The sequence below is a fragment of the Mandrillus leucophaeus genome, unplaced genomic scaffold (assembly GCF_000951045.1).
Source record: "Mandrillus leucophaeus isolate KB7577 unplaced genomic scaffold, Mleu.le_1.0 Scaffold544, whole genome shotgun sequence".
Lineage (NCBI taxonomy): Eukaryota > Metazoa > Chordata > Mammalia > Primates > Cercopithecidae > Mandrillus > Mandrillus leucophaeus.
Genome location: NW_012105853.1, coordinates 181472 through 193950, shown reverse-complemented (window position 1 = coordinate 193950; position 12479 = coordinate 181472). Strand labels below are relative to the sequence as shown.

The window sequence follows — 12479 nt, the reverse complement described above, 5'->3', positions numbered from 1 at the left end:
ACCTAGAAAACCCCATAGTTTCTGTCTAAAAGCTCCTTGATCTGATAAACCACTTCAGCAAAGTTTCAGGATACAAAATTAATACACAAAAGTCAGCAGCATTCCTATACACCAACAAATCTAAGCTGAGATAAATCAGGCATGCAATCTCATTAACAATAGCCAAATAAGAAAAAAATTCCTAGGAATATAGCTAACCTAGGAGGTGAAACATCTCTACAACAAGAATTACAAACCATTGCTCAAAGAAATAACAGATGACACAAATAAATGGAAAAACATTCCTATGCTCATGGTTAGGAAGAATCAATACTGTTAAAATGGCCATACTGCCCAAAACAATTTACAGATACAATCCTATTCCTGTGAAACTACCAATGACATTCTTCACAAAAATAGAAAAAACTATTTTAAAATTTGTATGGAACCAAAAAAGAGCCTGAATAGCCAAGTCAATCCTAAGCTAAAAGAACAAAGCAGGAGGTGACACGTTACTTGATTGCAAACTATACTTCAAGGCTACAAAACTGCATGGTACTAGTACAAAAACAGATACTTAGAACAATGGAACATTAGAGAGCCCAGAAATAATGCTGCAAACCTACAACTATCTAATCTTCAAAAAAATCAACAAAAAAGAAACAATGGGGGAAGGGACTTCCTACTCAATAAATGATTCTGGAATAACTGGCTAGCCATATGCAGAAGACTGAAACTGTACCCCTTCCTTAAACCATATACAAAAATCTACTCAAGATGGATTAAAGACTTAAATGTAAAACATAAGACTATAAAACCCTGGAAGATAACCTAGGAAATATCATTCTGATGTAGAACCAGGTAAATATTTCGTGATGAAGATGCCAAAAGCAATAGCAACAAAAACAAAACTTGACAAATAGAAGCTAGTTAAACTAAAAAGCTTCTGCACAGCAAAAGAAACTATCAGCACAGTAAACTCACAACCTACAGAATAGAAGAAAATATTTGTAAACTATGTGTCCAACAAAGGTCTAATATCCAGAATCTATAAGGAACTTAAACAAGTTAACAAGCAAAAAACAGACAACACCATTAAAAAGTGGGCAAAGAACATGAACAGAAACTTCTCAAAAGAAAACATACATGTGGCCAACAAACATATGAAAAAATGCTCAACATCACCAATCATTAGAGAAATGAAAACCCAAACAGCAACTGAGATAGCATATCACACCAGTCATTATAACATAACATAAGCTATCAAGGTTGTAGAGAAAAGGGAACATTTATACACTGCTGGTGGGAATGTAAATTAGTTCAGCCACCGTGGAAAGCAGTATGGCAATTTCTCAAAGAACTTAAAACAGAATTATCATTCAACCCAAGATATTATATTAATGGTTGTATACCCAAAGGAATATAAATCATTCTATCATAAAGACACATGCATGCGGTATGTGCATCACAGCACTATTCACAATATCAAGACATAGAATCAACCTAATTGCTCATCAATGATAGACTGGATAAAGAAAATGTGGTACAAAAACACCATAGAATACTATGCAGTCATAAAAAAGAACAAGATCATGTTCTTTGCAGCAACACGGATGGAGCTGGAGGCCATTATCCTAAGCAAACTAACACAAGAACAGAAAAGCAAATACCACATTTTCTCACTTATAAATGAAAGCTGAACATTGAGTACATACGGACACAAACAAGGGAACATTGGCCACTAGGGCCTACTTGAGGGTAGAGAATGGGAGGAGGGTGAGGGTCCAAAAACTAATCAGGTACTATGCTGATTACCTGGTGATGGAATACTTCTGCCCACGAACCCCCCATGACATGAAATTTACCTATACAACAAATCTGTACATCTACCCCCTAAACCTAAAATAAAAGTTAAAAATAAAACCCCCAAATTAAACACACAGTCTGTTCATGAGGCTTGATGGAAACAGGCAATTTTATCCACTACGGGTGAGATTACAATATGGTACAACCCCTATCAAGGGAAATATGGCAATATTATCAAAATTTCAGATGCATTTCATCTTTGTACTAGCAAATATACTTCTGGGAATCTGGTTCACAAGAACGAAAGCTAAGAAAGGTCACATGTGGTATAGGTTGTAATAGCAAAATATTGGAAACAACCTGTGAGGATAGCAATGTGGGTTTATTGAAAGCTAAGGTAGTCTATAAATGATTTGCTCTGCAGCTTTCTCTCTCTCTCTCTCTCTCTCCCCCCAATCAATCCAAGAACTAGAACATTACTAATAACCAACAACTTAAATCAACCCGTGTCCTTCTCACCTATCCAGAATGTTTTCTTCTTTCATTTCCGGGGTTAGCCAGTATCTTGTATGTCATGTTTATAGTTTTCTCATTTTTTATGTATCCCTTTTTGAGCTTTGCTTCATGTATAAATATGCCTAGGCAATATATTTCCCAGTTTTCCTTCATTTTGAGTTTTATGACAAGTGTGTAATTCTAAATATTGTCACTGTGGACTTGTGTTGTTTATTCAACATTATTTTAATTATAGTCATATTGTGCATGGCTGTAATGCAGTTATTTTCACAGTTGTATACTACCTCCTGGCATTAATATGTCATGACATATTTATCCAGTATCTTAGTACTGGTAATATGGACTGTTTCCAGTATGTTGTTGTTAAAAACAGTACTTTTGTGAACATTATTGTGCATGTTTCTTGGTAAACATGTGGAAATATTTTCCTTAATTAAATCTTTAGGAGTGCAATTGCTGAATTATAGATTGTGTACACATTCAATTTTACTAGCTGATGTCAAACTGTTTTCAAATAAGTTTCACCAATATAGACTCTCATTAGTAATGCATAAAAGTTTTTTCTCTACTACAAATCAATAAGAAAAGATAAACAACCCATTCAAATCTAAAATAAAAGTTGAAATTAAATAAATAAATAAATAAATAAATAAATAAATAAATAAATAAAAGGTAAGATACTTGAATTGGCACTTCACAAAAGAGGATAGCCAAATGGATAATAGAAATATTAAAAATGTACTGGTTGTGGTGACTCATGCCTGTAATCCTAGCACTTTGGGAGGCCAAGGCAGGTGGATCATCTGAGGTCAGGAGTTCGAGACAAGCCTGACCAACACGGTGAAACTACAAAATACAAAAATTAGCTGGGCATGGTGGCGTGTGCCTGTAATCCCAGCTACTTGGGAGGCTGAGGCAAGAGAATCGCTTGAACTCGGGAGGCGGAGGTTGCAGTGAGCCGAGATTGTGCCATTGAACTCCAGCCTGGGTGACAAGAGCAAAATTCCATCTCAAAAAGAAAAAGAAAAAGAAATATTAAAAAGGGGTCAGCTTCACCAGTTATTAGGAAAGTGTAAATTCAAATCACAGGAAATCCCACAAGATGTCCACCTGAATGGCTAATGAAAAGGCAAATCATATCAAGCATTGGTAAGGTTATGGAGCAAATGGAATGCTCACACATTGCTGATAGCAGTGTAAATTGGTACAATGATATTGGAAAATTGATTGCGGTATTTATGACAGCTGGATGTATCTATACTCTGTGATCTGTACTCTGTGATCCAGCAATTCCATTCCTAACTATATATCCAAAATAAATGCATACCTATGTTCTCCAAAAGATATGTACAAGAATATTCATAGCAACACTATAATAGCTAAAACCTAGAAATATCCAATGTATATTGACAGTAGAATGAATATATAACATTTTTGGTATTTTTCATAGAATACTGTACAGCAGTGAAAATGATGAACTACAGGTGTGAGCTTCAAAACGGATGACTCTCAAAAATATAATGTTGAGCAACATAAGCAGGACATATGAACATTACACCTTAGATTTCATTTACATACAAATTGAAAAGTGTACTAAACTGAATATATATTTCAGAATACAGACAGAAGTGGCATAACTATAAAGGAAAGCAAGGGCTAATTACCACAAAATCTCAGAAAGCGGTTATTTTTGGGGAGGAAGGAGAATGAAGCAACTGAAGAGAGGCATGAAGCATAGATATAGCAAATATTCTCCTCCTTTACCTGGCAGCTCATTTTAATGTTATTCTTTAAATAGTGTAGGTATTTTCTCTGCACTTTTTATTTGTTTGTGTGGCTTATTGTACAATGAGCTTTTGTATGAAGTAGTCAAAAGACTTCAACAGTCTGACATTTGCTTATATCTCACTCAATTTCAGGCTTGGTGGGCATGCGGTTAGAGTCTAAAGAGACAAGGGGTGGGGATTTAACTGGCTGGATTACTGTCCAATAATTAGTTCGTTACCTTCCCTGCCTTAACTCCACCTCAACTCAGTGACTTTCTTTCTTTCTTTTTTTTTCTTTCTTTTTTTTTTTTATTATTATTATACTTTAAGTTCTAGGGTACATGTGCATAATGTGCAGGTTTGTTACATATGTATACTTGTGCCATGTTGCTGTGCTGCACCCATCAACTCGTCAGCACCCATCAACTCGTCATTTACATCAGGCATTCTTAACTTAGATTCTGTCCCTGACCATACCCAACTTCAGGATATTCGTTTCTATTACTCAGAACTTTTGGTAGCAATGACAGAATAGTAAGTCAGACTAGCTGAAGCAGAGGGCTAATTTATTGCCTTATAACCCAAACATGAGAAGGGTGTGTGAAGAACTGCTCTCAAGGTAAAGGAGGGAAGGCTGGCTGTGTCATCTGAATCTTCTCTCACCATCACTTCTCTCCTTGTCTCAGTGTATTAGGGTTGTTTTTCTCAGACAATTGATCTCCACCCCCAGACTTAGATCACTGCTTCTGGAATTCGGTGGTTCATACAGATCACCTTTGCCAAAAGAAGGGACCCCCTTTTTCTCCTTTTATTACCCATTCAAACAAAAGATTTTAATAGACCAGACCAAGTCTCACACACAACACACACACACACACACACACACACACACACACACACCCCTACCTGTGGTCAGGGGTCAGGCTTTCATGATTAGCAGTCCCCCTTAGACTCACAAGTTGATGGTTCAAAGAGACAACAATTCTTCCCAAGAAACAAGGTGCTGTTCAAAGAAGTGGGGAGGCATGCTGGACACACACACTGTAGATGTCCAATGTATACATGATTTGTGTTTTCTACTCTTTTCTGATTATTTTCTCCCTACCACTGTGATTTTAAGGGCATCATCCCTCTTCAGACCTAGAATTACACCTTTCAATTACTTTTTTGATGCATCTGAAAGGTCGTCTCTGAAATAGCAAGGTGCAATAATTAGTCATTATATATTCAAGGCAAATTTGTCTTACAGAGTTTTTTGCAGGACCAGGGAAGAAGGAAGGAAAAGCCCAGTTTGATGCTGGGAGTGGTGAAATGATAAAGTAGATCTGGGTGGGGTTTGCAGCACCAGAGCATAATGGGGAAACACCTTGATTTTACAATCAAGACCGGATCTACCAGTGACTTGCTGAATAACCTTTGGTGATTCCTTTCTCTTCTTGGGCCTCACTGTATTTCAAAGCATGAAGAATTTCATTGTAATGTTACCTAACAAGTGAGCCAGCACTTCTACTCCGTGAGAAAGTAGGAAAACTCTTGGGACAGTCAGAGATGATGCGATGTAATGTCCATTAGTTCTCCCTGTGAATAATCCTTGGGGAAAGTCCCCAGGTCCCTCCCAGAATGGGGTGGATATTTCCCAATACAGCTAAGGAAATGTCCCTTGTGAATACCACAGACCCACCCCTGGAGCCAGGCCAAGCTGGACTGCATAAAGATTGGTATGGCCTTAGCTCTTAGCCAAACACCTTCCTGACACCATGAGGGCCAGCAGCTTCTTGATCGTGGTGGTGTTCCTCATTGCTGGGATGCTGGTTGTAGAGGCAGCTGTCACGGGAGGTGAGTGAACAGGTGGCCTGCTAGGCTGGGTTGGACTGAGGGGAGGCCCTCTGGGACACCCTGGGCCAGGACAGGGAGCACTTATAAAGCAGTAGGCAGCACTGGCGCCCAGATTTCAGCTTTCTGGCCTTTGCCATCATATCCAGAAAAAAGCAGAACTTTGGCTGGCGGACTCCACATGCTTTCCACCCCAGTGACTGAGAGATCAGGACTGTTGGTGGAAGTAATGTTGGTATGTGGCCTTGGCCTCAGATGTCAATACCTGCGCAGAATGTGCAATAAAATAATGAACTCCAGGATTTTAAACCTTGGGTGTGGACACTGTCCCTTCTTTCTCTGCCCCATGATAGCACCAGAGTAATCTGTACTCTAAAAGGAGGTTAAGAAACAACAAGGCTTCGGGAATCATGTCGTTTGAGGACCCCCATTTTATAAGGAGGGAACCAAAATGTAGAAATGAGTGAGCAATTGCCAAGGTAATTCCCAGAGCCAGGATGGGGCTCAAGTCTCCTGGTATGTGGCTCGGGGTTCTTTCCTATTCCAATGTGCTTCCTAAGAAATGACAACGTGTTCTGTTCACTGCTAGTTGTCACCCCAGTCTGACCATGGCTTCTAAGAGACTTGGAGTGGAGGAAGGGGGAAGAAACAAATACCCAAGGGAATGCTGATCCTGTAGACTCCCCAAAAAAGGGAAGAGCCTTCCAAGAGTGTCGCTCCCCCAGGTGTACCTTCCCTACTCAGGTCATGGTTTGAGGATGCTGCGGTAAGCAGTGGATGGACCCAGGACAAAGACATGGTAGCTGAAGCAGGGGCTTACTGGGTATAAATGTGGGTTCGTTTCTTCTTTTAACAGTTCCTGTTAAAGGTCAAGACACTGTCAAAGGCCGTGTTCCGTTCAATGGACAAGATCCCGTTAAAGGACAAGTTTCAGTTAAAGGTCAAGATAGAGTCAAAGGGCAAGGGCCAGTCAAAGGTCCCGTCTCCACTAAGCCTGGCTCCTGCCCCAATATCTTGATCCGGTGCGCCATGTTGAATCCCCCTAACCGCTGCTTGAAAGATACTGACTGCCCAGGAATCAAGAAGTGCTGTGAAGGCTCTTGCGGGATGGCCTGTATGGTTCCCCAGTGAGGTGAGCACTAGCTGGAGGAAGAGGAGACCCCTGAAGACACAAAAGAAGGCTGAGTGGTGGGGAACCATCCCAGGTTGGTGGGAGGGAGGTTGTGGCAGGTGACAGAAAAACTGGGAGACTGAGGGGTCTGAGAGGCTATAACCAGTACCGAGAAGGATGATCTGGCCTCCTCACTGCCTCTGAGTGCTTCGATGTGCTGACTCTCACGTCTGATTCTCTTCTCTTCCACAGATGGAGCCTGTCCTTGCTGCACCTGTGCCATACCCAGAGCTACAGGCCCCATCTGATCCTAGGTCCCTGCTGCGCTTCCCCTTCCCACACTGTCCATTCTTCCTCCCATTCAGGATGCCCAAGCCTGGAGCTGCCTGTCTCATCCACTTTCCAATAAAGAGTCCCGTCTGCTCCACTTGCTTCTGGTTCCTATGATTTCTGGGCTCCTGGACGCTTTGGGGAAATGGGTGTAGAATTGGGACTTCTTCTGTCCAGTGAGGAGGGGAAAGGGTCCCATGGTGAAAGAGAGCAGGGTGCGGGGAGGAAACAGCAGGCCCGTCGCTAGGGCTTCATATTACCATTCCAGTAATCAGCCCCAGCGCTGCCATCTCCTTTTCACCAGGAAATGGAAATCTGGAAGTCTTGCCTTTGGTCAAGGAACAGGAAAAACACAAAACACAAAAAATAAATAAACGTTACATAAACCATAAGGAGGTCTTTTGTTTCCCAATCCACCATCAGTCCTGACCTGGCTACTGTCGGCCTTGCCAGTGTGACCAGCCAACCCTTATGGCTGAACCTACAGCTCCCCACTTCCTTCTCATTAACGTTTCCCAGGGATCTATATTTTTTCAAGACAACATAGAAAGGATGATGTTACAGATGCTGCGAAATTCCTGCTCTTTAGAATTTCACTGGTTCATGCCTGAGTTTCCTCCATGATGTAGCATTCCTTTAGGTTAAGCAATATCCTCTTCCAGATTTCTGTTTTAAGATGTGAATGAGGGCCCGGCGCGGTGGCTCACGCCTGTAATCCCGGCACTTTGGGAGGCTGAGGCGGGTGGATCACGAGGTCAGGAGATCAAGACCATCCTGGCTAACATGGTGAAACCCCATCTCTACTAAAAATACAAAAAATTAGCCGGGCGTGGTGGCGGGCGCCTGTAGTCCCAGCTACTCGGGAGGCTGAGGCAGGAGAATGGTGTGAACCCGGAAGGCAGAGCTTGCAGTGAGCCGAGATCGCACCACTGCGCTCCAGCCTGTGCAACAGAGTGAGACTCCGTCTCACAAAAAAAAAAAAAAATGTGAATGAGGAGGATACACTAAGTCATTCATACTATGGTGTCAGAGATTTCGGTGAATCGCATTCTCTGGAGACATACACATTGTGGGCAGGGCAGACTTGAGTAGTGGAGAAAGGGGCAGGAATGTGAGCAACCTCATGGCTCTCCTGTTGACCCACTTGTCCCACTGCCATTGTACAAGGAAACTCTCAGAGAAGGCCACAGCCCCCAGGCAGGCAGCAGCCTGGGTGAAGCGGAATGAGCACAGGCTTGAGAGTCAGGTGATCTGAGCACTGGCTTTGCCTCCCTATGTATTGGGCGACCTCTGGCAAATGTATGTCCCCCTTCCAAGCCTCAGAGGTCTATTTCAGTTAAGGGGGTAAAGTATAATTATTCTGCAAAGGAAGGTCTAATACTGCCATTCTGGGATCTGAAACAGCTCTTCTTTGTGTGTTGGGTTCCTGCTCTGAGAAGACATGGGGAGCAGAGGCTTGGGATGAGACAACGTGGATCCTTGCACCACTTTGCCCCATCCGTGAGCATCTGAGCCATGATTTTTCTCTATCGTTCAGGGGCTAGTCTGAACAACAGCAGGGCTTTGATACTAGGGTATCTTGGAGCACAGGTGAGAGCAGTATCCAAACTTCTGGCTTGACAAATACTAAATACATCATTGGAGGAAATAATGGTTTCTGTTTTTTAATATTTGCTCTATTTCCTATACTGGGTAGATTACATGTATTGTCACTTATTTTTCATAAGTCCTTTTCAGATGGCCATTATACATATTTTATTTTCTAATTTTGTAAAAAGATTGAAGCTAAGAGAGATTAAGTAACCATTAAAAGCCACAAGGTTAGTGATAGTAAATATTTTTATTATATGCTAGCAACAATCAGTTAGATATGCTGCATTTTCTATTGTTAATATCAACAAAATCACACCATTGCTATAAATAAACTTAACAAGAGAGAGGCAGAGCTCTAGAAAAGAAATCTATATAACTTTTCATAGGCATATAAAAAGACTTGAATATACACATACCACAATACATGAATGGGAAGACTACGTGGTGAAGATGTCACTCTTTACTCAATATTTAATATTTATTTAATTTATCCCTAAGGTGTATCACACTCAAAATCCATTTTTAATATGGTGTTCTTATGGAAGTTAAGGGAACTTGAAACCATACTTAAATTTACGGGGAAGCATAAATTCTTGTGAATAGGCATAGATGTTTACAGATGAAGATTAACCCTAGGGCACTGGAACCTCCTAGACTTAAAAAAAAAGTTTTGCAAAGTAACAATAATCAATATGTTGTTTTTGTTAGGATAGTCAGGTTGAGAAATCAATAGAAAACAAAAGAAAACCCAGAATCAGGCCTCATTATATCTAATTCAGGTAAAGATCAATGTCAAGTTCCAAAACAACGAAGAAAACTTGGATTTTTTAAGAAACAAGATGCAGACGGTAGGTTCACTATTTACAAAAACAAAAGAACTAACTCTTGTCTGAATTCAGGCGAAGATTAAGCCACTGAGAGAGAAAAATTGAAAGGCTGCAAAAAGACACTTTCTTTTCCCTCAGGAAGCAGTCCAGGATGACAGTCTATGCCTAGTAAGGTAGCTGAGCAACTCAAGACCTCACAGAGACCAGTGGTTTCTTCATCCAAGATTTGCCGTGGAACAGAGACTGATATTCCTTTCACGTTCACTCAGGCAGGGACGTATCGCCCAGGAAGACCCTGCCAATTGCTATAGTCCTCTGACTGCAGTAGGAGAGAGTGGAGCTGATACTGGGCCCCTCAGGATCTGCTGTGGGGCAGTGGCTGGAGAGCCCAGTCTCATTGACTTAGAAGGAGTGCACATCTTCCAGCAAGTTCCTGCAGAGACGCGATAGTTTCCTGATTGCAGCAGAAGGAGCTGAAGCTGGGAATGCCCCCCGCCCCTCCCCGACCCTTTTGGGATCTGCTGTGGGCTGGAGGCTGGAGAGTCCATCTTGTTGGCCAAGACAAGTACATATCTCCCTGCAAGTCTCAGCACCGAAAGCATAGTTCAATTACAGCAGGAAGCATCAGAGCTGAGACTTGATCCCATCTCAACCCACTGTGCAACAAAGGTTGGCAAGCCTGTCAGGGAGGCTTAGACTCTTAGGCTATGAGATGTGTGTGAGTCTCCCTCTGGGTTGCTGTGTGAGCAGCTTTGAGCTGGGACCTCAGCTGATGGGGGCCGGAGCTGAGTCACAAGGCAGCTTTCAGGTTCACTGCCCAGTCAGTGAGCAGAAGGGCCTTTCTGCCAAAGCCCTAGTGTGTGTGATTCATTCTGGACCCCACAGCAGATGGGTTTGATTGCAGGCTCAAGGCCAAATGTAACCAAACTCCTGAATGACTGGGCCATTTCTGGGATTAAACTCTGGAGCCAGCTCAGCGGATCAGCCACGTGGTTGTTGGTCTGTACTCTCAATATGACCCTCCAAGGTCTTAGGCTCCACCAGAGTTTCACAAACTTCCCCCGAATCCAGATCCAGAGGCTCCCAGAGAGACTTTGGACTGTGGAGGAGTGTAGGATTCTTGTCATTCTGGTGGGACATGAGCAGGTGCCTTCTATTTCACCATCTCGGTTACGTCATTCCTTCCTCAGCAGTTTTTTCGGTTGATTTTGCAAAGCTTTAAGTTTTACAGTGGGTCTGGAAAGGGCAGGAGAGTGTGAGTCCCAGCCCTGGGATATGTTGTTTCCTCCCTTTTCACTGACAGGTATTTTGTATTTTTGGCATTCTTTGTTTTCAAGTTATATTGAGGGTGTGGTTTTGTTTAGAAATTTCTTAATGGTAGTGTTATTTTATACCTCTTGGGGAGGAGATTGTGGAAGTTACTCATTCTTCCTCTTCTGCCTTCTATTGTCTTCAACTACCCCCCAAAAATCCCCTGGAAACTACTCTCTGAAAGAGAAAAATTATTAATGCACTTGAAGGAGATAAAGAAAAAAGAAAGCATGAGTGATCTCTTGGGTGAGTTGAAAAGAAGCTATTTTTCTTGCTTCCATTTCATTGCTTCCCTCTGCAATAATTCTGGATGTGATCCATGCATCGGATGTGTCCTCTAGACACAAACCAGATTTCAAAAGCAGAAATGGGGTACTAGTTCTCCCAACTTCCCAAGCAATGAGAGGTGCTGTTACTAGGGAAGACAGTCTTGTCCAAGGAGTGCTGGAACCAGACAAGGGCTTGGAGACCCACGACCTCAAAGAGAGGTATAAGGCCCTAACATGTTTCACTTTGCTGCCTCTGCATGGCCTCCCTAGAGATATTGACACTTGATGAACAAATCTTAAATGGCATAAGGGACAACAAAATGACTGTGGGAAGGGAAGACGTCATTTCCCTCCTTACTTTATCCAGCTTACACAGACCCCTGAAGGGAGAAATGCATTTCCTAATTTCACTCAGTTAGTCAAGCCCAGAAAAGAGCTGGTTCTCTGATTCCCAGACATGGGTTCGTTATACAATTGTCTGAAAATAGCTGACTTGATCAAATTGTTTCAAATGTGATTTCTATGATTCCAATTGATGCCTCAGTATTTGTCTCCTAATACTTGGAGTCTTCCATTGTTTTCCAATTGTTTGCTCTTTTTTCTACTAGGTGTCCATAATATTTCAATTGATTTGTAAGAGTGATTCTTATACACAGAAAAGCCACCCTTTGCTCTCATACATTTAAATTTATTTTTCTGGTTAGTTGTTAACCATTGTTTTAGCTAGATTATATATTTTAACCTTACAAAGTTTTTCAATTTCTGTAAAGTCAAATTTTTAAAATATTCTTACAAAAATATTCTCCAGTTGAGTATTTTACCAGAAAAATACAAATTCGCCAGACTTTGAGGGTAGCAAGAGTTATGGTGTCTTTGTGAATGTAAATCTCCCAAGATATTCGTACAAAGCTATATCACTACACAGAAGAATGAGAAAACCTCAGAAATATCATTTCTTCAACAAAATCTGAAGTCAGAGAACAGTAAAAACTTCAAATTATACAGAAAGAACATCTGATTTTCAAAGGAGAGCTCTCTTGAACTTTTGCCTCTGCCTTTTTCAGAGGAAACAGTGGGGTCCAGAAATAAGTGTGCAAAGAATGAAAGAGCCTATGATTGAAATAAACTCATTCCCAGA

The 12479-nt window shown here is 41.5% G+C and overlaps 1 protein-coding gene across 1 annotated transcript; it reads left to right on the top strand.

Moving 5' to 3' along the window:
* The first annotated feature begins 4983 nt into the window (after positions 1-4983).
* PI3 (peptidase inhibitor 3, skin-derived) lies at positions 4984-7438 on the top strand. Its single transcript, XM_011997609.1, has 3 exons — positions 4984-5903; positions 6757-7032; positions 7264-7438. Exons 1-2 carry the CDS (start codon positions 5825-5827, stop codon positions 7029-7031), a joined length of 354 nt encoding a protein of 117 aa, XP_011852999.1. The 5' UTR covers positions 4984-5824; the 3' UTR covers position 7032; positions 7264-7438.
* Positions 7439-12479: the final 5041 nt, after the last annotated feature.

Bases quoted from the DNA above. Each gene is read 5' to 3' on its own strand.
- PI3 (XM_011997609.1), top strand. From the start codon at position 5,825: ATGAGGGCCAGCAGCTTCTTGATCGTGGTGGTGTTCCTCATTGCTGGG. The intron at 5,904-6,756 runs GTGAGTGAACAG...TTCTTTTAACAG, and splicing joins AGAGGCAGCTGTCACGGGAG to TTCCTGTTAAAGGTCAAGAC.